We start from the raw sequence: 25,801 nt of genomic DNA, 5'->3' as shown, positions 1-25,801 counted from the left end.
GGAGAAGGAGGTTAGTGGAACCGTCATGATTTGGGTGGTGAACATGTGTGATTTTTATCATGGTTTATTTTATTAGCCCGCCTTTCCATCAAACTGAAATGCAAAAATTAAAAGCTAACACAGAAATAAGTGATATACGTCAGAATCACTTCTGAGTGTCAGAGGTGCACACCCATCCTGCACTAGGAACCAGGCTTTTAGTGTTGCAGCTCCAGCTCTCTGGAATCAGTTGCAAGCACATATCAAAAAAGCGCCTAGTATCATGATGTCTTAGGTGCTTACTGGATTTTTTTTTATTTTTGCTTAGGATGGCTTTCCCAGTCATTTATGTACGATCCAGTTTACATCTGAGGAAATTGCCTGGTGGTTTTTAGAGTCAGCACGGGTGGTTTTAGTGTTTTCAAGTTTGTGTTTCTCTGTTTTGTCCTGTTTTTAGCCATGTGAACTGCTTCAATGGCTTAATGCTTTGAAGCGATCCATAAATTAGTTTACTAAATAAAATAAATAAATAGGAAAGCAAATAAGTAAATAAATAAAAAAGTAAGTAAGTAAATATTAAAAAGGTAAAGGTAAAGGTACCCCTGCCCGTACGGGCCAGTCGTGTCCGACTCTGGGGTTGCGCCCCCATCTCGCTTAAGAGGCCGGGGGCCAGCGCTGTCCAAGGACACTTCTGGGTCACGTGGCCAGCGTGACGAAGCTGCTCTGGCGAGCCTGCACCAGCACAGCACACGGAAAAGCCGTTTACTTCCCGCTATAAAGCGGTACCTATTTATCTACTTGCACTTAAGGGTGTTTTCGAACTGCTAGGTGGGCAGGAGCTAGGACCGAACGACGGAAGCTCACCCCGCCGCGGGGATTTGAACCGCCGACCATATGATCGGCAAGTCCTAGGCACTGAGGTTTTACCCACAGCGCCACCCGCATCCCTACAAGTAAATATTACTAACGGCAAATTCGATTCTCTGTAGATTTTATTGTTATTGTTATTTCGGCTACCTGCCCTTCACCAGCATGCGTATTGCTGCTAATGATGGTGCTGTGATGTGGAGAGAGGAATGGGGAAAATAGTCCCTAGGGCTGAGTGTATACACTGGAATTCTTGAGTCATAAAACAAGCAGCCAGAGCCAACCCCTTTCCCCACCCCGCCCCAGCTTACTGCCACACAGTGTCCTGGGCATGAGGAATCTGCTTTGGTCGGGCTGCTCTTCTTCTCCTCCATGGCACACAGCCCATTCTGGACTGCTTGGAACAGCAGTGGGTTTAGGTCGCCGTATTCTCCCGAGGCAACTTCGATAACTGCAAAGGAGAAAGCAGCGGCTTTCAGACAACCTTGTTTATCAAGCAATTTATCCTGATCTGTTTGCACAACCTTTGCAGGGAAGTCAGGCAACTGCCGGCTATTTGCTAAGCAATCGTTCCGAATGGCTTGCAGGGAATTTATACGCTGTTGTGTGAAGCAAGCCTTATCACTTACGGTTCATTTTGCGCATCACTTTCCTTACTGCAAGAAGTCAGATTCTGGGTGGAGGGAGGGAAGGAGGTTGTGTGTGTGTGTGTGTGTGTGTGTGAAGCCAGCCTGCTGCACGAAGGTAAAATGTATGTTCACATTTGCCTCTGGAACTTCCTACCACTGGCTTCAGAAGAAAATGCAGCCCTCGGGCTCCATGAATTTGTCTATTTTTTTAAAGCCACCACTTACTGAAATCAGCTGGGTTGTGGTAGGTGGGGCAATGCAAGCCCAGCCCTTTCAGGTATGGGATGAGGTTGGGCACCGCTCCTTTGAAGATACACTGACCTTGGCTCAGGATATAAAGCTGGAAGAAAGAGAGAGAGAGAGAGAGAAGAAAAGAAAAACACTTATGAGGACTAACATATTGGGACGGCCCTATCGTTGAGCAGAGGGAGGCGGCCACCTCAGACAGCTGATTTTGGGTGTCATGAAAGGGCCGCAAATAGTTAATTCTTTAATTTATTCATATTGACTTTTTACTCCCAGGGAGAAGCACTTGTGGGATGTTCGGGATCACATGCCAAAGCAGTTTGGCTGGCCTTGGGTTATGCGCACCTCAAGATGTGGTGTTGGGTGCGCCGTTTGCCGTTCTGACTCACACAGCTGGCAAGCTGGTATGCCACAATTCAGAGAAAGCGAAATGTGGTAGCAGCTTCCTGAACGCCTCAGCTTTCTTTCCTTGTCGTCAACTAGGCGTCTAGCCCTTATGGCTGAGGATATACCCCTGAAATCTAGAAGCCAGTCAGAAGTGGCTCAATGAGATATTCCAGGGCTGGGGACAGAGTAACAGTGTCCTCATCTATCCCTCCTGTGACTTGGCAAAAAACAATGCAAAACTGCAGAACAAATCCTGCAACTTTTGGGAAATTATGCTCGACTTGCATCATTTTCCGCAGGCCACACAAATTCCCTTTCTCCCTGGCACCGAATTTTGCTTGGCTGTGCACAGAATTCTGCTCTTTTTAGACTGCATTGCCCTGACTGATGGGGGCACAGAGGATAAAAAAACAAACAAAATGGAGGCAGCTTTGGTGAGAGGATGGACAGGCTGCAAAGGATCCTAAATCCTGCCTCTCCAACCAGGAACAGTGCAGTACAGTATGGGCTCTAAGACCCCCTGCACACACCCCTGGGCCACAATGGTATTAGTAGCGCCACACCAGGCTGTAATCTGGATTCTGCAGAATTTACTGAGCCATGGCAATGACCCGGTTCAGAGGCAGACGGCGCACAGAGACCCTCACCTTATCAAACTTTTCAAAGAGCTTCGCGCTGGGCTGGTGGATGGTGCAGATGATGGTGCGACCGCCCTGGGCCAGCGATTTCAACAGCGAGACCACTTGGAAGCAGGAGGAACTATCCAGTCCGCTGCAGAGCCGGGGAAAGAGAGAAAATGCTGGAGTGAATGACGGTGGAAGGAGGAGAATGGAGAGTAGCCTGGTTTGCACGACACAGTAAGCCAAGCTATGGTAAGCCAAGCTGTGTGCAAACACATCATGGCACCCGTGAAGGCTTCAAGTGGGGACTCTGGGCAGGTGCCCCAAACTCTGAGCTTTCATTTTTTTAAAAGAAAATAAGTCTTCAGCCCTCCTGGAAAGAAAGGTGTGTGTGTGTGTGTGTGTGTGTGTGTGTAGAAATGTGCAGGTACCTTCTGAGTGGTTTCTGTTAAATGAAGAAGAGTGTGGATTTGATATCCCGCTTTATCACTACCCGAAAGAGTCTCAAAGCGGCTAACATTCTCTTTTCCCTTCCTCCCCCACAACAAACACTCTGTGAGGTGAGTGAGGCTGAGAGACTTCAGAGAAGCGTGACTAGCCCAAGGTCACCCAGCAGCTGCATGTGGAGGAGCGGGGAATCGAACCCGGTTCACCAGATTACAAGTCTATCGCTCTTAGCCACTACACCACACTGGCTCTACACCACACTGAGAGTGGTGTGTCTACCTTGCATGTTTTCCCTGGTACTGAGGAATGCTCCCTGTTGTTATTAGAAGGCAACAGCATCAGTGTGTGTGTTTTTTCTCCATGATCGGTACCAGCATGGCATAGCTGAAGTTGTTTTTGGGGGGACAGTACCCCTTATTCCCCTTGCAGAGCTACAATAGGTTTAACAATCAATCCCTCTTCACGGGTAACTCTGGGAATTGTAGCTCTGGGAAAGGAGTCGGGGGTCTCCTAACAACTCTCAGCACCCATAACAAACTTCAGCTCCCATAATTCTTTGAGGGAAGAAGCCATGGCTATTTAAAGGGGCACTGCACTGCTTTAGATGTATGGTGTGAAGGAAGCAGACAGAAATAGTTGAAAGTAAGAAGGCAGATGGGCTTGGAGGAATGAAGACCGAGATTGGGGCCAGAGTGACATAGTGGGCTAGCCTCCATTTGCCCCATCATGGGCTGTTCTTTGGGTGGCGAATTCTCTCCTCTCCCCCCGCACCTCCTGCCTTCTGGGTTGCGGGGCACCTAGACTTCACCCCCAGGTTCCAGCCTAAAATACGCCATTGCTTGCCCAGTGGGGAGCCTCCTCCTACCACTGCCTCCTGCCCTCTCCCCCAGAATTGACACCGAGGCTGAATGAGGCCCATGGAATCTCTGCAACATCCACTGGATGTTAACAGAGTCCTGCTGCCTTTCCCCAGGTGACGTTCAAGGGATAGGGACACCTGGAAAGGCCTCGGCATCTTACCTGGTGGGTTCGTCGAAAAACATGACCGGAGGATTGTTGACCAGCTCCAAGGCGATGGCAAGGCGCTTGCGCTGCCCTCCGGACAGGGACATCGTGCGGGTGTAAGAACACTCCAGAAGACTCAGAGCTGTCAAAATCTCGTCCACCTGGACCCCACGGAGGGAGGGAGGGAGGGAGGGGGAAATGGACAGGTTTAGTTGCCATAGGCAGCCCGAAATGTGGGCCTTTGCCATCATTACTTGATGAGGTCCAGCATGGGGGGAATCACACACACAACTCTTGGCTTTCAAATATAGGAAATGTGCAAACTCACCAGCTCCTTCTTGACTTCCTGCTTCTCGTTCAACTTCAGGTTGGCAGAAACCTGAGGAGGGAAGCAAAAATGTTCTACTTAGGAAGTGATCTGAGCAGGTTAATGTGCATCCATAAGCCTAACGAAGTCTAGTTTGCTGGGGTTCCTGCAAATGGTCGTTGGCATGAGTAAAAACAAGTCATTGGATGTCGGGTGATTGAAAAATGGGTGTCCCTGTCCACCTGTGGATGTGAGGGGGGAGGAATCCTTTCTACCGCCACCCCTGGAGTTTTACATGCTCAAATGAGAGCAGCTAGCTTCAGGACAGCCCAGGTCAAGGCCGGATTTAGGTTTGATGAGGCCCTAAGCTACTGAAGGTAATGGGACCCTTTATATGTCCAGCTGTCCTTTGTCAACAACAAATTGCTGCTGTTTTTTTGTGTTGAATATATGCTATATGGTAATTTATGGACCTAATAGGTATCTAAAGCCATTTGCACATGCAGAATTTAGGCACCCAATAATAGAAATAGGAAACCAGTGATATTTTAGGGAGCAGGCTAGCAGGCGGGGCCCATGACTTACATCATAGGAGCCTACACAACACAAAACACTGTTGCTGTATGTAGGTTTTATTTCATTTGTTTTTTATCTTATATTTTGGATATGTACATCCAGGGTTTTTTTCTTTAATATTTTGGGGGGCCCCAAGAGAGTGGGGCCCAAGCTATAGCTTGTTTAGCTTATACATAAATCCAGCACTGGCCCAGGTTTAAAAAAATGAGAACTGCCATAACTGCACCAGAGACATTAGAGCTGAGCTACACAAGAAATCAAAACCACATGGTGTTTTCCTGAACTGTGGAAGCATCACATCTTTCAGGTATTCTCCCATATGAAGTAAATAAAAAAACCATCTTCCCATACTCAAAGTGGACGGTTCTAAACAGGCTTTCTCCCTGACACAAGAGATGGCCGAACCAGTTTCCAACCCCTGTCAGTCTTGTATGTGTTTATTCATAAGTTTATTCCGTAATAATTTGCATATTAATTTTTTGGGATGCAAATTCATTTATAAATAAGTATTTTAACTGCAAGAGATACATTTAGAAACAGAAAGCATAAGACGTATTTCTTGTTTTCCGTCAAGAACTATATTACTTTTTTTTATATAAAAAAGCAAAACCTGAAGTATAATGGCATTCTGATCTGTAGCTTACCCCAGGAGAAGCACATTAGGTGTCTTTGCTTTGAAATTCACAGAAATCAAATTCCTGACAGAGCCTACTCTGAGGCACAGACAGTGACTGTTTGTTTAAATATGGGGCAAAACACTTACACATTCCACCACAGAACCATGTCCCCGTTTACAAAATACAATGCTTAAAAACAATAAAACTGTAGTCCTCTGCAGTTTGAGGAGGAATGAGTCAGGAGGTGATGTACCAATAGGATCCTGACAATAATCTTCTCTCAGGCTATGAGCTCCATAATGTGGAATTCGTGAGGTGAAGTGGGTTGGGAAGAGAGCCTTTGCTGTTGCCACCAGGGCGTGATTCTCTTCCATCTTGACCTCTGCACATCTCTGGAAATCCAGATTCCTCCTAGGTTTCTCCTGGCACAACCCCCTACCCCCCACACTATCACCCAAATGTTTCCGGGACCCCTGCTCACCATCATAGCCTCGCGCACGGTGAGATGCGGCAAGAGCATGTCGTCCTGCATGATATAGCAAGACATCTTCCGGAAAGTGCGCAGCTCCCTCTGCCGCCCATTCACGAGGATCTGCCCCTTCATGCCCGTCTCCCTGTAAACGACAACAGTGACCTGGGATGTTGGGAGTTGTGCTTTGGCAACATCTGGAAAGCCAGAGGCTCAGCGCCGCTTGAGCGACATACATGGAGCTGGAGAACCTGCATTGATCGCAGCGTTCCCAGCTTGAAGGAAGGGAGAGGTCAAGGGCTGGGATAGATCTAGATGGGCTTTCCACAACCTGGAATTCTCTCTTGAGAGCTGGCACCAACAGCCAATGACCCACACTCAAATAGGGGCCACACTGACAAGACCCACCACAGTGAAGATGTGGGGGTTAGCGCTGGAGGAGCTCCGTGAAAGGTAAATTGGCCAGGGTCCTTTAAAATGTGGAGCCGTCGCCCACTCCACTCACCCCAAACCATTGGCTACGCTGGCTGAGGATCCGCCTACTGGTCAAATTTGGCCCGTGATGGGCGGGTCAGATATAGGAAAAATAGTCCCCGTCCCCCCGTTCTGGAAAAGATGATCCGGGTTCATCACGTGACATCAAACATCATGTGATATGTGCTCATTACCGGACATAAATCTGACAGTGCAATAACAGTGAAAGCAGGAGCTGTAAAGATCCCAATCCTTTCAGGTAAAAACATGCCTCTCTCTGAGGAAAGGGCATTGGCTCACCGGTAACCAGCCAGGAGGTTCATGAGGGTTGATTTCCCAGCTCCGGAAGGGCCCATGATCCCGATAAGCTCGCGGCGACAAAACTTCCCAGACAGACATTTCAGCAGCGTCTTGTATCCTGGAAAAGAGAGAGGAAGGTGGGCAGGTTGCGAGGGCTGCCCCAGAAGTCAGAGAGCAGGAGTGGGGAAGCTGAGGGCCACCCAGTGCTGTGGGACTCCATCTCCCACCAGCCCCAGACGACATGAAGGGAGCTGGTGTCCAACAACATGTAGGGAAGACCTCAAGTTCCCCGCCTATGTCTGAGAGACAGTGGAGGACACACCTGTTAGTATTTGGCGCATAATTTGGGATTGAGCAAGTTATGTGGCTTCAAACGGGATCCGTTCCGGAGGCCTGTTCACAACATGAAAGGAACGCAACCCGCAGTGGTGCGTCTGCACAAGCGCGTGGCGTCATTTTGCACATCTGCACATGTGCGAGCGGCAAAACCTGGAAGTAACCCTTTCTGGTACTTCCGGGTCGCTGTGGGACTCAACCTGAAAAAACGTAACATGAAGCAAACGTAACCTGAGGTATGACTGTACACTCCATGGATAGGACTCGTGCGGCTCTGTGATCTAAACAACAGAAGGTTGGAAGTTCAAATCCCCACGACGGGGTGAGCTCCCAATGCTCTGTCCCAGCTTCAGCCAACCTGGCAGTTCTAAAGCACGCCAGTGCACGTAGATAGTTACCACTGTGATCCGCATTTAATCCTCACAACAACTTTGTGAGGTAGGTTAGATTAAGAATGGTGGGGGCTGGTCGCCCAGTGAGCTTTCTGGCTGAGTGGTAATTTGAACCCTGGTTTCCCAGGTCCTCATCTGACATTCTAACCACTGCACTCACAATGGCTAACCCTGGTTGCTAAGAGTGAGCCTTGAGAAAGTGTGGGGCAACGATAAGCAGGAATACCTTTTAAGCTTCCGATTTCCTGCCCAAACTAATGACTAGCAGAAACCATGCCCCAGACACCACCTCATCCCAGCTCTGCGTAAATGAAGACGTATGATGACATTCTTTGCCAGCGCTATTGAGAAAGAGTTTAAAGAGAGAGAGGGAGCGAGATCTACGTCTCGAGGATCAGTGTCTGCCTCCAGCTTTGTCTGTTCTTGCCAAATTTGCTCATCATTCTCGACTCCTGCAACCCTTCGCCCCACTAATCTCCCGGTATGTGCTTTATCGGAAGATGGACAGGCCATGCACAGATCCCATCAACCAAATAGCTGCCTCCCTGTCAGCAGAGGGGACAAGAAGCAGAATCTATTGGGAAAGCAAGCTGGAGGGAACCACAAGGTGTTTTGGGAAAGGGGTGGGGGGCGAGGCAAAGTTTGCAAAAGTTCTGAGTTCAGAAGGCGTGTGTGTTGGGGCAACTCTGCGAGAACTTGGGGCCGTCCAAAGAAGCTGAATGTGGGAAGATTTAGGACAGATCAAAAAAGGACTTCTTCACGCAGCACGGAGTTAAGCTACGGAATTTCCTTACCCACAGATGGCAGTGATTAGGGGCAGGCAACATCTGATTTTCAAAATCACGATATCTCACCAGCTAAACACTGCGATATACTGATATATTGCAATATCTGAAATAAGGGTGGAGCTATGTAGAGGCATTGGCTGGTGTCAGGGAACTGCCATCAGCTCAGAGGAGAGAGGTGGAAGGGCAGTTGTGTTATAGGGAACCTCCGAAAATCTCGCAAAGCAGTTTCTCCTCCGGCGAGGAGGAAAGCCCCACCTCTAATGGAGAGGAGATGCAGCAACCAGGGGATGCTAGGGAGAGCCTCAACACCGAGCCTGAGCAAACCGGAGGGGAGGGAAGTACCCCTTTGCCAGCACCCATTCTGCGCAGTAGGTTTCGGCATAGGGAGGGAAGGAGAAGGTTGGGGGCCACACAACTGTTGTGCTGGGGGAGGTACACGGACTGACCACTCCCAGATTCTGCTAGCGACTGAGCCAGACATGAACTTACGACGTTCTTCACTGTAAATAGTTTGCACCAAGAATAAAGCCTGGAAAAGACAGGTCAGAGTCTTGCCTGTTTACTCTCGAGCAACTACATCATCATCTGACAGCTGGCATCACGGTTTTCCCCACATTGTGATTTATGCGTAGCACACAAAAATCATGATTCACAATATTTTGCCAGTTCAAAAATTATAAAACCAATATCATGATACGGACTTGAAGCTAGTTTTGGACGATATATCGCCAAGGCCTAACACACACCACGATTCGCAATATATTGCCAGGTCAAAAACTGTGAAACCAATATCACGGTATGGACTTCAAACCGGTTTGGGATGATATATTGATATATCACCCAACCCTAGCTGTGGTTGCCACTAACTTGGATGGCTTTAAAAGAGGATGAGACAAATTTGTGGAGAAGAGGGCTATAGATGGTTTCTAGCCACCATGGCTATGCTCTGCCTCCATGATCAGAGGCAGTCATGCTTCTGAATACCAGTTGCTGGGAACCACAGGAGAGGGAAATGGTCTTGTGTTCAAATCCTGCTTGCAGTCTTCCGACAGGTGTCTGGGTAGCCCCTGTGAGAACAGGATGCTGGACTAAGATGGGCCACTGGCCAGACCCAGCAGGACTTTTCTTATGTTCTTAGTCCCAAGCAAAGCTCCTTTGCTTCACCACCACCAGATTCTTGGTCATGTCCCTTTCCTCACCCCTCCTCTGTTTCAGCCCCTGTGCTTTTAAACATTTGCCTAACAGGGATGCAGGAATTCAGCCCATGGTGTCATTCTCCAAACATGATAGGAAGCTGCCTTATACCCAGTCAGGCCTTTGGTTCATCTAGCTTAGTATTGGCCGCACTAACTGACAGCAGCCTCCAGGGTTTCAGGCAAGGACTTTCCCAGTCCTGCCTGGAGATGCTGAGTATTATGTACTGAAGTTCTCTCTCTCTTTTCTAATAAATATTTTTATTAGTTTTTAGCGTACAAAGTTTTAGAACATACCACGCAGTTTATCACAAATATATTCTTATTGGACTTCCATCAGCACCTCTGATAATCCTCCGTCTTATTCACTTCTTATGCACTTCCTAACTTAATATTGCCTTTACATCTCTTAACCTATCATCTCTCCTTCTCCATTTTTACAATATTTCTAATATTATTCCTCACAGAACTTCTTGCAAACCTACAAACGTCGTCTGGTCATCACAAATACTTTTCATATAATCTGTAAATTTACTCCAGTCTTCGGTAAATTTTTGGACCCACCGGTTTCGGATCCTTCATGTTAGTTTGTCAAGTTCCGCATAGTCCATTAATTTCATCCTCCATTCTTCCATCGTTGGTAATTCTTCTTGCTTCCATTTTTGGGCCAATAATATTCTTGCTGCATTTACTGAAGTTCTCACCCTGGGCCAGATGGGGAGGTTCCACCTACACCTCTCTCACAAACTGCAGGCATGGAGCCAAACCAAGCCGCTTCAGAGGGTCTGCCGGACTTCCCACAGACTCAGACCACTGCCGTGCCTGACATTCTGCCAACTCCACTTGCGGATGTTCCACCCACAGCAGCGGATCCAGGGGACTTGGTTTCAAGGCTACCTAGGGTTGCACCACAGCGTCAGCAAGAATTGGGCGGCCCCCCGGACCTGGATACCGGTCCCCAGCGGTCTGGCAGAGTTTCCAAGCACCCAACTTATTTAAAGAACTATGTTGTTGGACATGTAATACTGTCGGTCTAATGGAAGTAGGTGAAATGTAACCGATATGTTTTTGTGCCTAACTGAACCATTACGTGTAGTGCTGTATATAAGAAAACCATTACGATTGTAACTAACGCCTTATCTCGGTGGGGAGGGGTGTTATGTACTGAAGTTCTCACCCTGGGCCAGCAGGGGGATACTGTAGTTTTCACTCAGGTCCACTTTTGCAAATAAGGGATCGAAAGTGACGTTCAGTGATTGGATAGTTACAGAAAGTGGTTACTGTTGCGTTGTAGTGGAGCTCTATATAAGCAGGCTGGCTGAACCCTTCAGTTCAGTTCTGTTCTGGCCTGTGAATAAACAAGAGCTGTTTGAAGAATCGCTGTGTCGTCTGATATGTTCACCCACAACTTGACACTGAGGATTGAACCTGGGACTTTCTGCATGAGCAAGTGCTTCAGACCTTTCCACCATTGCATCCTCCCCTTACTCTGAGGAAAGCTTTACCTGTTGAGCTGCTGCTGGCAAAGCAGCTGTTGCCTGGAAGCATTCTCAGCACAGGTATTCCTTGGGATTAACGGAGGCTGCATGCACACCACATGCCAAATAAATAATAATAATAATAATAATAATAATAATAATTGTAATAATAATTGTTATTATTATTGGCGCACATGGGAGCTGTAGTTTACCCCTCACAGAGCTACAATTCCTAGCACCCTTAGGCTACCGTTTCCCGGCTCCTTTGCAGAAAACCACATGCTTTAAATGAACCCTAGCTTTAAAATTAAATTCAAAATTTAAATGTAGAAATGTGTCCACAGCCTAGCTCAGAAGACAAAGGCGTGATCTTTGGTACAGGGAGTAAGGGAACGCACGTTGGTTCCTAGTCTAGTTCATCAACCACTCCTTCCTGTCTTGAAGCAGTCCAGACCAGGCCTAGCGAGGAGGTGTGCAGCGCTTCAGGGAACGCCCAGCCTCTAAACGGAGAACTTGAATCAATTTTGGATGCTATGCTGAGTTCCAGGAAGGGAGCCGAGGTCAGCAGGGCCCATCTTCCTCCTGCAGATGGACCGGCAGATTTTGGCAGAATTTCAAGATGACCTGATTCTTACTGGCAACCGCTGTGATACCAACCGCAATATGGAAAGCAAAGCAGGGGGGTGGATGAGCCGGACAGAGCAAGCGGCTGGAACACAGGGAAGCTGCCTTGTACTGAGTCAGGCCGCTGGACCATCTACCTTAGTCTTGTCTACACCGACCAGCAGTAGCTGAAATATACTCAGAGTCGAGAGTGGATTTCATGCTCTTTATTCAGCTCATAGTGGTGAGGAGGAAATGGAAGTTCCCCCAGAATGTCTGCTTTATATACATTATTTACACAATGGGCCCCACGTGATTGGCTAATTCCGGGATTCTCCTGTAGGCCAATCAGGTTGTGGATTTACTTCCACCTGGAGCTGGATTGGGTGGCTCCTGTGGACCAATCAGACTGCTGCATTCTGGGTCCTATTGTTCTAGGACCAATCAGACTGCTGCATTCTGAATCCTATTGTTCTAGGACCAATCAGACTGCTGCATTTTGGATCCTATTCAACTCAGTACATAACAGTAGCTCTCCAGGATTTCGCACGCGCTACTGGGCATGTGGCCCCCTCCCAGAGACTTGGCCAAGGGCAAATATGGCCCCTGGGTCAAACAGGGTTAGCTGCCCCTGGTGTAAACACTTAGGCTGTGTACCCGCGATGCTTTAAAGCACATTCTTTCCCTCAAAGGACTCTGGGTACTGGAGTTTACCCCTCACAGAGCTCCAGTTCCCAGGACCCTTAAACCACACTTCCCAGAAACCTTTGAGGGAAAGAGCGTCCCTCGAATGTGTTTTAAATGTACACCATGTAGGTTGACTTGGTGAGTTTCACCCCATGGCTCACGAATCTAACAGCTTCTGGGAGACGCACCTGGCACCATCACTGCCAGTCTTGAGGTGCCAGGCTAGGCCTTTTTGCCCGCTCAGGCCTTTGGTTAATTAATATTGCCTCCTATGGTGGGGACTGTCTTTTAGTGGGCTGGGTAGGAGGACTTGTTTTTACCGATACATTACTGGATAAGCTTTTTAGGTCTTGGTTGTTTTCAAACGTTTCCACGTTTTTAAATTGCTTCCGTGTGTTACAGTTTACCTCGTCTCATCACTTGGAGATTTTATTTCATTTCGTACGAGGCAACGGATACGTGTTAATAACAATAATAATTAAAAACACCAGTGCCACACTCCAGAATCAATAAAAGAATATAAATTAAATAAGGACCAAGGAGAGATGGAGGCTGTGTCATTAATAAGTCTCCTGTGGGTTTTGTTTTGCTAATTAGCTGGCCCACTGAGCCACTTTGAGGATTGGGGAAGGTTGCTTTGGGAAAAAGTGATTAATCTTTTGTTCTCCTGCCCTTCCCCGTGCGCACATTACCCCTGAACCTGCAACTAGATGTGTGAGGAGGGAGAACATAAGAAGATCACAAGATCCCTGCTGGATCAGACCAATGACTCTTCTAGTCCAGCATCCTCTTCTCACAGCTACCGCCAAGATGCCTTTGACAGGAATTGATAAGGCCATAGCTGTCAACCTTTCCCTTTTCTTGTGAGGAATCCTATTCGGAATAAGAGAATTTCCCTTAAAAAAAGGGAAACGTTGACAGCTATGGATAAGGCCCTTGCAGAATCCAGCCAGGGGGAGCCAGATTTTTTCAGACTCGCCTGATGCAAGATCCACACGGCAAATGTTTTTTAGGATCCTCGCTTAGACTCCTGTCTACTGCAGACACATGCACAGAGGAAGACATCGTTGAACAACTTGGCTACTTTGCAATGTGCTTAAAATAAATAAATCAGCAGCTGTGAAGTTAGTACCACCGCTAGAGGGCTCCACAGCACCACAACTCTATTCAACTTTGGTCTTCCCTCCACAAAGTTTTCTATTTTGCAGGAGGGATATTGGAACTTCTAAGTTTGCACAGCTAAAGTGGATTGAAATGCTCTGTCCCTCTAGCGCAACAAGCCCACTTAGGAAACGAACAAACGAAAGAATGTGGCAGAGAAATGTATTGGAAAATGTGGGTGGAATGAATGATTAAAGGAAGATACATTAACACCCTGCAAGCAAATCAGGATATGTCATTATTGTCATATAACCACCCTGTAAACAAATCAGAACAAACGTTCAATGAAGAATGGGCACAATCTAACTTTTGCATGAACTTTGTGCAAGTGAATAAGAATGAAGGCTCAATAAATCAGACATCTGAAGGGACCCTCAAAAGGGTTAGGGCAGATCCGCAACATTCATTCGAAGCACATTCAAAGCATCCTCACATTAATACTCTTCACCTGGGTGAAAACTATCTGGTCAGCCTTTTCTTTGTTTAAGAAATTATTTGAAACTTCTGTTTGTCTCTCCTAATCCTATTTGGCTTTGTGGGTTTGCCTTCCCTTCCTAGACAATTACCGGTAAATCTCCGGTAAAGTGTTAAGCTTTCCCTTCTCCTTTTGTCTCACACCGATGCGTCTTCTCAATTCCTGTACAGCGCCTGGCACATGTGAGGTGATTTACAAATAATACGTGAGCTCACTTGGGCTCTACCTCTGAGCCATCAAACGTACCCCTGCTCTGTCTCCTGGCCCACCAAGCCTTCCTCCTTCCACTAAGCTCCACCCACACACTGAGACTCCACCCACTTCTCCCCAGGCTCCTCCCCTGAGCCTCAGAAGACCTGGCAAAGTCACTCCTACTTGCACCCGCCAGATCAATGTCCGACAGTGACCTGCTTAGTATACACCCAGCAACATGCAGAGAGCAGCTGCTAATCGTGCTTAGTATTACTAAGGGCTTAAGTGTCCAATTAGCGTTAGCTTTTTTTTCTTTTTCGTTTTTGCTTGCTGGAGAAGTTTAATGACATGTTACTAGCAGCAGGTTGTCACTCTAGAAAAGTCATTGGTGGAAGTCAATGTTTGTTTTCCTTTTTAGTGTTAATATTATTAATTTGTAGGATTCGGATTTTTTTTATATGCTTGTTTTTGTGTTTTGTGTATTGTTATTTTTTGTTTTTTGTTGTTGTTGTGTGGAAAATAATAATAAAATTTACTATTAAATAAATAAAAAGAAAAGTCATCCCTTTAGAGAGAGAGTCTGTAGTATGAAGGAACTGGGGAAGAGACATAGGTCAGTGGTACAACATGTGCCTAGCATTCAAAAGGTCCCAGGTTCAATCCCTGGCCTCATCCCCAGCGAGGGCAGGGAAGGTACCCACTCTGAAACCTTAAGAGAACTGCTGCCAGTCAATGTAGACAATATTGAGCTTGGTGGACAATATTGAGTGTAGACAATATTGAGCTCGTTTTGATTTGGTATACAGCAGCTTTCTATTATCCAAACTGATAGAGTGACAGGCAGACATTCCTATCATGGGCGTAGCCAGGTTTTTTGATGGTGGGGGCAGGCTTTTGTTAGGGGGATAGAACCTCAGATTTGTATTGATTTGGCCACATCCATGATTCCTATCAATCCTATTGCTATTACAATGAATATACCTGTGAATTTAGGGTTAGGGTTCACGGGTCCCTGCTCCCCAAGACAGCTAAGCTGGTGCCTTACTCTGCTGGGCCAATATTTTGCCAGTGCGAAGGGCGTGGAAGCTACACAAAGCTCCTCAGCAGGCCTACTATGTTCCTGCCTGACAAAGACTTCTGTTGGATTCCAAAGCTTTCGTCTTCTCCTTTCTCAACTCCAGATGGATTAGTCAAAGGTTATGACCTAACTCTCTGTGGGGCCAAGAAGGTAGCAACTGTGTCCATTCTCAACGAATATTGCCTTCATTGATCACACAACATTTCCTTCCACACTTGGCATTTTGTCTGGAATTGCCATCCTGAACTTACTGACTTTTTATTAACAACCAGAGGGCTTAAAGACTTAACTTGCAAACAGGCCATTTGCAACAATTTATTTATTTGTCAGATTTCACCAGGAAAGGGTAAATCTGGATTAGAAGGGGATATGTGTGAAATACAGACAGGTGTTTTTATGCCAAACATGCCATAAGGATGATGCAAAAAATAAATAAATGCACATCTGAGGAGCAACCATCCCATAATAGAGGCCCTCAGTTGTTGCCAGTCTGCTGTATTTCAGGTTCTTCTTGTGTGGCTCCCTTCTCCAAAACCCCACGACTTGATTAGTGGCAAATAATTCGCAATAAAGCACAACTGCAGCATCAGCCTCTCCACTATGGTCAAGCAAAACTCTACTGAGGTTTCAAAGGTCCTAGTGTAGTAATGTCCTGATTGCCCCTTCTGCCTGTTGATTGCTTCCTTTCACGGTGGCTGGGGATTAATCAATTGCCCCTTCATTAATCAGTTCTTGTTCCCTGTGGGGAGGAAACTTTAATTACTGATGTCATCCTCCCCACACCGCCCTCTTTCAATGGCAAAGTTGACAAATGAAATAGCAGGATTTTACAATGAAAGGGGGAGGGATGAAAAAAGAGGGGAAATCAGAAATTAACGCTCCCCCGAATGGTGAACAGAAACCGACTAATTATGTGGCAATTAAGGAGCATTGAGATGCAATCAATCATTTATCCCATCCCTACACGGAAGGAAAGCTGATAAAAGTATCAGAAGCTGAAAGGAGGAAGCTTCTAATTAAGTTCTTTGCAGACTTTGCTGAACGCAACTTATTTCTGAGCAAACATTAGAGATGGGCTTTGGCAGAAGCACTGCTGTAGAAAATAGCGCTATATTAAGTGCCTTGCAAAACCACCCATTTAATTCCACTTCCAGTCGATGGTGGAAATGCAGTTCATCAGCTGCACCAAAGTATGTAACGTGGAAGCCACCAACTAACTGCGCTACGGGACAAGAAGGAAATTCGTGCCTTTTCCTCCCTTTATGTGACTTGGCTCACTGCCGTGAGTTAGCTCAAGTTATTTCCTATAGAAGCAACTTTCTGCAGTGCGCCAACTCTCAGTGGCGTGCTGTGGACCAGGCTGAGTTATGCGGCCCTACGGTTGCCTGGCAACTGGGATGTGCTTTCCCACAACCCCTTGCAAGTGGCAAAATGGCTGCCCAGGGAAACAGCACAAGGGGAAGACATGTGGGGAGGAAAGAGGATGATACAGGCAGAGGGGCCCGAGTAAAAGGGGTGAGGGAGTAAGAGCACAATTGCAGGATGAGGTACACAGCTGAAAGGCAGGTGAATCAAGAGACGGCAAACTCAGACTCCATCTAGGTTGTTCTGGTGGCTGAGGCCAGCCCTGACATTTGGAAATATTTGCCCCAGCGCTTTTGTTGTCTTGCAAAACGAACCCCAAACCACAGGCATCACTGGGAATAAAGAATAAGTTTGCCAATTCCAGCAAATACCAAGCATGGTTTTCCTGCCTTTGATCTATTTTGAAAAGAAGATGTTGCTTATGGGAGGGCTGAATTAAAAAATAACATTAATTTTAGGGTTTCCACCCATCCAACCAAAATGCTATAAAGAGAGACCCTTAACCCCCACCTGAGGCATTTAAAGGGTATGGAATGCTGAAACCCAGGACTGGAGGGAAACATTATCAAAGACACAATCCCAAATATTTTCATGTTTTCACAATAATTGTTATATCAGGTTTATTAACAGTCACCCAACTGGTCACCTGGGGCGAGTAAAGCTTATTGCAGGGGACTAGGCTGGAAAGGGATCTATTACTATTCTAGGAGTTTGCCTAGGAAAGCTTTCCTTGCCAGAGCCTGTTCCATGTTTGAAATGGTATCTGGAATTTTAACAGCTGAACATGAATGCCTTTCAATGACAAACTGTATCAGTGGTGGGTTGGGCACCTCTGCGCAAGGAACTGTACTCAGTGAGAAGTCATGCCACGTAACAGGAAGGAAGGGGCATTTAAGCACAAATATCCCTGCCAGCATTTTGCTAGGGAAGTCCAGTAGGTTAGGAGGATGGCAGATTTATAATCCACCTAATCTGATCTCTCTTGCAGATCCCATCCCCTGCATTCTAAAACCTCTTTCTCTGCCTCGCTAATCTTGACTTCTGAAGGGATCCTGGCACAGTAACCCTGCAAAAACAAGTGGGGAAATTTGCACCCAAGCCATTCTCATATGCTGAGAACGTAGAGGTGAAAAACAGATAATAACAATAATAAAAAAATCAGTGAAATTGGATTTGAAGTGTGTGTGTGTGTGTGTGTGTGTGTGTGTGTGTGTGACTGGAAATCTGAATCTGTATTTATTTCCATTCTGAATCAAGGCACTTCAAGGGGAGGTAAGAAATTTACTTCATTATCACTTCATTTCACAGCAACTCCACAATACAATAAAAATTCATATTCTCTCTCTCTCTCTCTCTCTCTCTCTCTCTCTGTGTGTGTGTGTGTGTGTGTGTGTGTGTAACTGCTTGCTGCATATATTGCAGCCATGAACCTCCTAAACAGATTTGTCACCTGGGCAAAAGCCTGCCCCAAATCCTCTTTTCTGACAACCCCCCAGATGTCTGTCGCTATGCAGTGCCATAAGGAAACCGCTCTGCACATCCTCAAAGAAAGCTCTTCGTTCCTCCCAGCCTCCATTCCTCGACAAAGCTGAGCCCCAACACTGAAAACAGGTTCTGGGGCAAAACCCTATACTTCAGACTAAGCCCCAGAGCTTAGACACAGAACCACTGAGCTACACGCATGCAGGCAATGCCTCTTTTTGGTTTGAAGAGGGGGAAGGGGGAAAGAGGTGGACTGGGGGGAAGGGGAAAACAACAAACCAGTAGATTTTAATCTGCGAGCGATTGCAAGAAAACCCAGGGAAAAAATAGGAAGGACTCTCTCCCCCCGCAGCATGAGAGAGATGCCGCTGGCCTGCCACTCAGACACGATTGCGGCGCAGAGCAGTGTGGTTACTCGAGTTCATTGACTGCCAGTAACCTCCGCCTGCCTTGAGCTCAGCTGCTGCAAATCTAACTCAGCTCAGGCAATGCCAGAGAGGGCATCTTTCTCGACAAGGTTTGCTTTCTCTTCGTCTTCCTTTCAGCCAAGACCAGGGTCTGGTTGATGGGGCCTGATCCCCCAGAAAGAAAGAGCACCTCCCCCAAACCTTTCACAGAACAGTGGGGATGGGTTTCCTCTACCCCTCCTTCCCCAGGGGGCTCTGCACTAATCCAGACAAGGGTCTTTGCTTGCAGCTGGGGAAGTCTGCCATCAGTGCAACTCAGACCTTCTGCACGCATACTGCAGTGTGCAGGAATAGCAATCTCAAGTGAAGGGTTGAAGCTCAGCGGTTTTGCATGCAAAAAATTCCAGGTTAAGTCCTCAGCATCTCCAGAGACGGTCAGGAATTCTCCCTGCCTGAGAACATGGGTTGGCAAACTAAGGCCCGGGGGCCGGATCCGGCCCAATCGCCTTCTAAATCTAGCCCACGGATGGTCCGGGAATCAGCATGTTTTTACATGAGTAGAATGTGTCCTTTTATTTAAAATGCATCTCTGGGTTATTTGTGGGGCATAGGAATTCATTCTCCTCCCCCCTCAACCATGGGCCGGTCCACTGTCCCTCAGACCTTGTGAGGGGCTGGACTATATTTTGAAAAGAAAAGAAAAGGAAAAAAAAAATTCCTATGCCCCACAAATAATCCAGAGATGCATTTTAAATAAAAGCACACATTCTCCTCATGTAAAAACACCATGCAGGCTCCACAAATAACCCAGTGATGCATTTTAAATAAAAGAACACATTCCACTCATGTAAAAACACCCTGATTCCCGAACCGTCTGCTGGCCAGATTTAGAAGGCGATTGGGCCGCATCCGGCCCACGGGCCTTAGGTTGCCTACCCCTGGCTTGAATCATAGAATTGTAGAGTTGGAAAGGACCACAAGGGCCATCTAGTCCAACCCCTGCAATGCAGGAATCCTTTGCCCAACATGGGGCTCGAACCCAGTGGTTAAGAGCGGTGGACTCGTAATGTGGTGAACCGGGTTTGCTTCCCCGCTCCTCCACATGCAGCTGCTGGGTGACCTTGGGCTAGTCACTCTTCTCTGAAGTCTCCCAGCCCCACTCACCTCACAGAGTGTTTGTTGTGGGGGAGGAAGGGAAAGGAGAATGTTAGCCGCTTTGAGACTCCTTCGGATAGTGATAAAGCGGGATATCAAATCCATTCCCTGAGATTGAGAGTCTTCTGCTCTACTGACTGAGCTGCCAGGGTGCAGTCAGTGGACTTCTTCCAGGAACGCAGGAACTTGTCCCGATTCGAACCCATTGGCCCACCAAGTTCAGTATTGCCTGCACTAACTGGCAGCACCTCTCCAGGGTTTCAGACCAGGGAGTCTCTCCCAGCCCTAACCTGGAGTTGCCAGGGGTTGAACCTGCCACCTTCTCCTTGCAAACCAGATGCTCTACCGCTGAGCTATGGCCTTTGCCCTAAAAAGCAACACAGCACAGCATGGACAAGGGGGGTCATACAACCGTCAAGGCAAGCACAGGCAAGCTTTTTACACAAAACGCAAATTATTCCCACCAGCCTTCTCGCCTTAGGGATGGCATGCAGCAAGGGGTCAAATCTCTCCCAGATAACTTGACCCGGGCTAGGGGGAGAGATGGGATCCAGCTGACGCTCAGCGTTTATCGGGGACAGTGGAGGAAGCTGCTTCCTCAAGGGCTCCACAAAGTCAATCCCAAGTAGGATTAACCTGGATCTTACTGGCTTAAGGCAGAGCCAAACTCCTTTGGGCTCAGCAGATAGAGAACTGGCCGCTGTCTATCAAGCCATCCTTTCCCTCTTCCCTAAAGCTGAAGCAATGGGATAAACATTCGGGGACAGGGAGGGGGGAACCGCTGAGTCCAGGATTGCGCAAGCTGTAACCTGCCAAGCCAAAGGCAGCCTATCACTGTCACCCACTGAGGCACCTTCCTTATTGCTCTATTGTCTGCAGTCCTGGATGAATGGCCAAGCCAGGAGGGCGCTCAAAGCCCTGGTTGGGGTACCGTGCGTGGCTAGCAAGTGCATTTGATGGGGTCGCCTACGCAAGTTGCAATAGTGGATAAGGATTAACAGGTGGTTCCCCAGAACGACGTGCTTCTGAATAGAGTGTGCGCACACATGCACACTTTGGGCACTTCCCTGGTGGTGCTACCCAGCATTGAATTGGAGTAAACGGCAATCGGGTTTTCCATGAATTGCTGTGTGTTCTGATTAAGCGCTATAGAGCAGGCTTTCGGGGGGGGCAGTGGGGAAAAGACAAAACCGCTTGGACCTGTGATTTTTAAGCATGAGACAAGCACAGGTGTTGACGACTCCTCAGTGGCAGACCATCTGCTTGGCATTCAGAAGATGCCAGCATGGCTGAAACCCTGGAAAGTCAATGTCTGGTCTGCATAGACAACATGGAGCTAGATGGAACAATGGTCTGACTCTGGTTGCATTTGCCCCATACATTCAAAGCACAAGGCTTCACCCCACAAAAAAAAAAAAAGAATCATGGGAACTACGGTTTGCCCCGTGGAGCTTTGATCCCCCCCCCCCCGGCAAACTACAGTTCGCAGGATTCTTTGGGAGAAATCATGCACTTTTATGTACAGTGTGGATGTGACCTCCGTATAAGTCAGCTTCCTATGCTCCCAATGCTCCCTTCCTTGAGCTCAGCACCCTTTGGCGCTGCCCCGTGCTGGCGTGCTCTTGACCTTATGCTTTCCAAAGAAAATGCCTTCTTTTGGGGGCTTTGCTATGGGGGGGGACCTGGTGATTGGCATTCCATGCAGAGGAGCTAATTAAGGCAAACCACCACCTCCCACCTGCCATAACCCTCCCCCGGCTTTCTGCAGCACTGATTTATATGCGCGGAGCAACGGTGCCGCCTACGCAGGACCGGGCTCCCCAGAGAGCTCAGAGAAAGAGAGGGAAAGATGCCCGTGGCTGGGGCAGGAAACAGATGCTAAATTTATCTCCTTATCATCATGTGTTCTTGCCTGGCATCAAGGCCTCCGATCTTCGGGGAGACGGAGCAGAACAAGGCATGCCTTCAGGTGGGGAGTCCCCATCCCAGAGGCAGAATTCCTGCCTCTGGAGCTTCATGGGATGTGGGACCTCTCTCGCCATTGTGGGTTGTGCAAAAATGCCAGAGCCCTGTGTGGGAACAGGGCTCAGGTGGATCAAGGGCTGGGGACCTGTAGCGCTCCATCTCTGTTCATGGAGGAGAAGGCTATCAGCGGTTGCTAGCCAGGATGGTGATACTCTGCCTCCATGGCCACTGGCAGAAATGCTTCTGAATACCAGTCAATGGGATGCTCAGGTCCTGCTTGCGGGTTTCCCAGCACCCTTAACAGACTACAGCTCCCAGGATCCTTTGGGCAAAAACCATAGCTTTTGAAGTGGCATTATGGTTCTTTAAATCTGTAATGTACATGGAGCGTAGCTTCTTTTAACAAGGCACACCAAGGATTGAATTGGGGGACCTCCTGCATGCAAAACAAGGGTCTCTGCTCCCCAAATGGTTGGCTAAATGGCAAAGGAGGAACAAGCTGAGAGTTTTGGACTAATAATAATAATAATAATAATAATAATAATAATAATATATTTATTATTTATACCCCGCCCATCTGGCTGAGTTTCCCCAGCCACTCTGGGCGGCTTCCAATCAAGTGTTAAAAACAATACACATGAGAACATTAGAAGAGACCTGTAGTAGGATCAAACCAAAGGGGCCGTTTAGGGGAAGGGGGATGGCTCAGTGGTAGACCACCTGCCTTGTGCACAGAAGGTGTCAGGTTCAATCCTCTACATCTCCAGGCAGGTATGGGAAAGACCCTTGTCTGCATGCCTGGAGAGCTGCTGCCAGTCAGTGCAGGCAACACTGAGGTAGATGGATCAATGCTCTGATAGGCAGTGTCCTACGTTCCTCATAGAGCACCCTCCCCACCCCAATGGCCAACCATTGTGGCAAGCCTATAAACAGAATATGAGCTTAACTGCCCTCTCCAACAGTTGCTGATCATAGAATTGTAGCGTTAGAAGGGACCCCAAGGATCATCTAATCCAACCCCTGCAAGGCAGGAAACCGGTCATGGCTGGGCTCGAACCACCAACCTTCCAGTTGACAGCTAGATATTGTGACCCACTGTGCCACAGGAGGGCATGGTGCTTCTAATACTAGAGGTGATGCAGCTGCCGTTGGTCATTACTGATAGCCTTACTCTCCATGAATTTGTCTAATTCCCCTTTAAAATGATCTAATCCCCCTTAAAAGCTATCCCACATTGACAGCCATTGCTACATCTTGGGGTAGCAAATTCTACAGCTTCCCTATGCACTGAGAGAAGAAGGCCTTCCTTTAGTCTGTCCTGAGTCTCCCATCCTTCAGTTTCATTGGATGGATCCCATTGGATTTTATCATTATCATCATCATCATCATCATCATCTCACCCTTCACCCTGAGGTCCCGGGGTAGGTTACAAGATGAAAAGTGCTATGCACTGAACCAGCTACTGGTTAGGTTACAGTCCAACCCTATGATTTGATTTACTTAATAGTAAGTCTCACTGAGTTCAGTGGGATTTATTCCCAAGTTAAATGTGCACAAGATGGCAGCTTTAATTGCCAACATCCTTGTTTACAAAAGCTAATATATCCACTGGCGTTGGCAGGTAGGTGATAGCTAAGGTCTTGTAAGGCTTGCTTGCAAGAGCTTAGATTCAAGCTATCAAGCAAATCCACCAAAGTGTCTAAATTCTCTCATCACCTACGTTGCTGTCTCCTTTCCCAGAAAGCTGGGCAAGAGACGAGCGGGTTTTACAAGGGAACATAATGCCTCTAATTGCTGTTGAACCTTCACAAAGATCTTCTTTCTTGGAGGGTTCCAAAAGTGAGCAGTTGTGCTTTTGCCAATTCCTCCCCCCCTTCACCACCCTCAGTTTCTAGTCCCTTCTCTTTCCATTGCACATGAGGAACCATCCCTCGATTTCAGAAGTTCAGGTGTAAGTGCTGATGCTTATGTAGCCAAAAATGGCGCCACCCATGCTCAACCGGTTTAAAGAAAAACCAAGATTTGAAAAAAAGCAAACAAACCCGCAATAAAACTATAGGGCAGGCATGTCCAAATCCAGCCCACCAATCAGTTTAATCTGGCCCCTGTGGCAGTTTATTCCCGGGGGTAAAATCCAAAAAAATCCCCAAACAACCTCAAAAAGGTCAACAACTTTGGTCGGCCCCCACAGCCCTTCACTTCATCAAATCTGGCCCTCTTTGAAAAAAGTTTGGACAGGGAGAAAACCTCAAGGCGGGAACCCCAAAACAGCAGTCTAATGAGGACTTAGCATGCTTGGTGGGCATGCAATGGTGGCTGACTTATGGGGCAGGGGGGGTGGAAGGGAGTGTCCCAACTAATGGGAACACTCCATGCTGCAACATTTTGTTCCAGGTCTTCTTTCTTATATCACTTAAGCAAACACTGACGCCTCCCAGTTCGCATTCAGGAAGAAAGAGAAGACAAGAAATATGTCCTAACTAGCCAGTAAGCAGGCCAGGCTGTTCCTGTGACTCAGAGGCAGATGTAGCTTAGTTTGGTACATTAGTCACAATTCTCCACACGCTTCTTCCCATTATATTCCTGCTTAAGAGGGACGCCAGCACATCACATCTATGCACACACATGCACACGTGTGCATAGATGTTTGCACATGCAGAGCCACCACGAGGGGCCATGGAAGGAAAGACTTAGAGGAAAAGCAGTGGGCCTCGATTCACACGTGTGCACAAAAGCCAGGAGAGCATCCTACCTCTCTTCCGCCACCAGGAGCCCTCCCGGACGGAATACGACAGGTCGACAAACTCAATGTCCACAGCCGAGCGCTTGGGCAAGTGGGAGAACCGCTGGGCTTCCGTGATGTGGTTCTCCACCTTCTTCAGGTGGGTGGTCAGGAGGGGAGCATCCTGCGAGCCGGAATTGCACACCGTGTCCTCCAGGGCAATGGAGACGCATGCGGGGTCAAGGCTCTTCTCGGCCATCGCCACTGAACTGCAGAAAAAGGGATGGAGGCATCAGGAAGCTGTTGGGCTAGAAGTGTCTCACTTACTCACTCTCTTATGAAATCCAAAACATGAGCCCATAAGAGGGGCCTGGCTGCTGGATCAGGCCAATGACCCATCTAGTCCAGCATCCTGTTCTCACAGTGGCCACTCAGATGCCCATGGGAAGCCCTGAGTGCAACAGCGCTCACCCCTAGCCAGCTATAAATATTTCACAGTAACAGCAAGGTAATGAATAAGTCTCTTGTGTTCCCACCTCCTGTTCTTAGATAGATGATCTAACTCTTGACAGCTCTTCATCCCTGGATTCTACATCTACATAAGAAGAATGTAGAAAAGAGGAAACTGAGAGGAGACTCGATAGCCACCTTCAAATATCTCACATGGAAGAGGGAGTGAGCTTGTTTTCTCCTGCTCTGGAAGGTTGGACCCAAACTAATGGATTCAAGTTGCAAGAACGGAGATTCTGATTTTTTCTTCAAAGTTGCCCAAGTTAGTGACCATTGCTGCCCCTTGTGGAAGCGACTTCCATAGTTTAAGCATGGACAAAGGCTTCCTCCTGTCAGTACAGGGTTCAGCTTCGCTGGATGTTCCCGATATCTTTGTGACCAGAGATGGCGAAGGCTGATTGCCTTGGACCCCTGAGCTATGGGCCATCTTTCCTCCCTGCACAGAGACACCTGCTTGCTCCTATGACCTCCCCTGCCCACCCCATCCCTTGAAGCAGCAGCGGTCTGAAAGCCAGCAGTCACTTACTTCGTGTTTCAATAATGCATAGGCCTCCTATTATTATTCTTTCTACTGCCTCCTGGGCCCAGCTCCTAGGCTGAGGCAGCAGAACAGAAATGGTCTCCTGCTTCCCATTGTGTCCCCAATTCCCCCCCTCCAGGTATCATAATCTCCTCTCTGCCAACTAGGGAAAAGAACAAGAGGAGAGCGCCGGCCATTTTTTTTGCAGAGAAATAACCAAAGGTCCCAAGGAAGTCCATAGCTCCCCCTTATCGCTTTGAAAACATCTTGCCCATGACACAGAGGCAGGGCTTCTCCTAAATCAGGGTGGAAAAGCTGAGACCCAAATGCAGCTATCCAGGCCTTTTTGCCTGGCCCTTGGAGTATTCT

The 25,801-nt window shown here is 47.7% G+C and overlaps 1 protein-coding gene across 2 annotated transcripts in view; it reads right to left on the bottom strand.

Moving 5' to 3' along the window:
* ABCG4 (ATP binding cassette subfamily G member 4) overlaps positions 1–25,801 on the bottom strand; it is a 39,202-nt gene that overhangs the window by 9,444 nt on the left and 3,957 nt on the right. For both annotated transcript variants that reach the window (XM_083714010.1, XM_083714011.1), the window contains exons 2-9: positions 24,433–24,671; positions 6,924–7,041; positions 6,162–6,294; positions 4,509–4,559; positions 4,196–4,341; positions 2,756–2,879; positions 1,701–1,815; positions 1,158–1,297 (exon numbers count right to left, since the gene is read on the bottom strand). In XM_083714010.1, the coding sequence (XP_083570136.1) occupies positions 1,158–1,297; positions 1,701–1,815; positions 2,756–2,879; positions 4,196–4,341; positions 4,509–4,559; positions 6,162–6,294; positions 6,924–7,041; positions 24,433–24,661 (1,056 nt within the window). In that variant the 5' untranslated portion in view covers positions 24,662–24,671. The remainder of the gene's footprint in view (positions 1–1,157; positions 1,298–1,700; positions 1,816–2,755; positions 2,880–4,195; positions 4,342–4,508; positions 4,560–6,161; positions 6,295–6,923; positions 7,042–24,432; positions 24,672–25,801) is intronic.

This window comes from Podarcis gaigeae (assembly GCF_964106915.1).
Source record: "Podarcis gaigeae genome assembly, chromosome: 15".
In the NCBI taxonomy this organism is placed as follows: domain Eukaryota; kingdom Metazoa; phylum Chordata; class Lepidosauria; order Squamata; family Lacertidae; genus Podarcis; species Podarcis gaigeae.
Note: the sequence above shows the minus strand (reverse complement) of the source record. Positions and strands in the feature narration are given on the sequence as shown.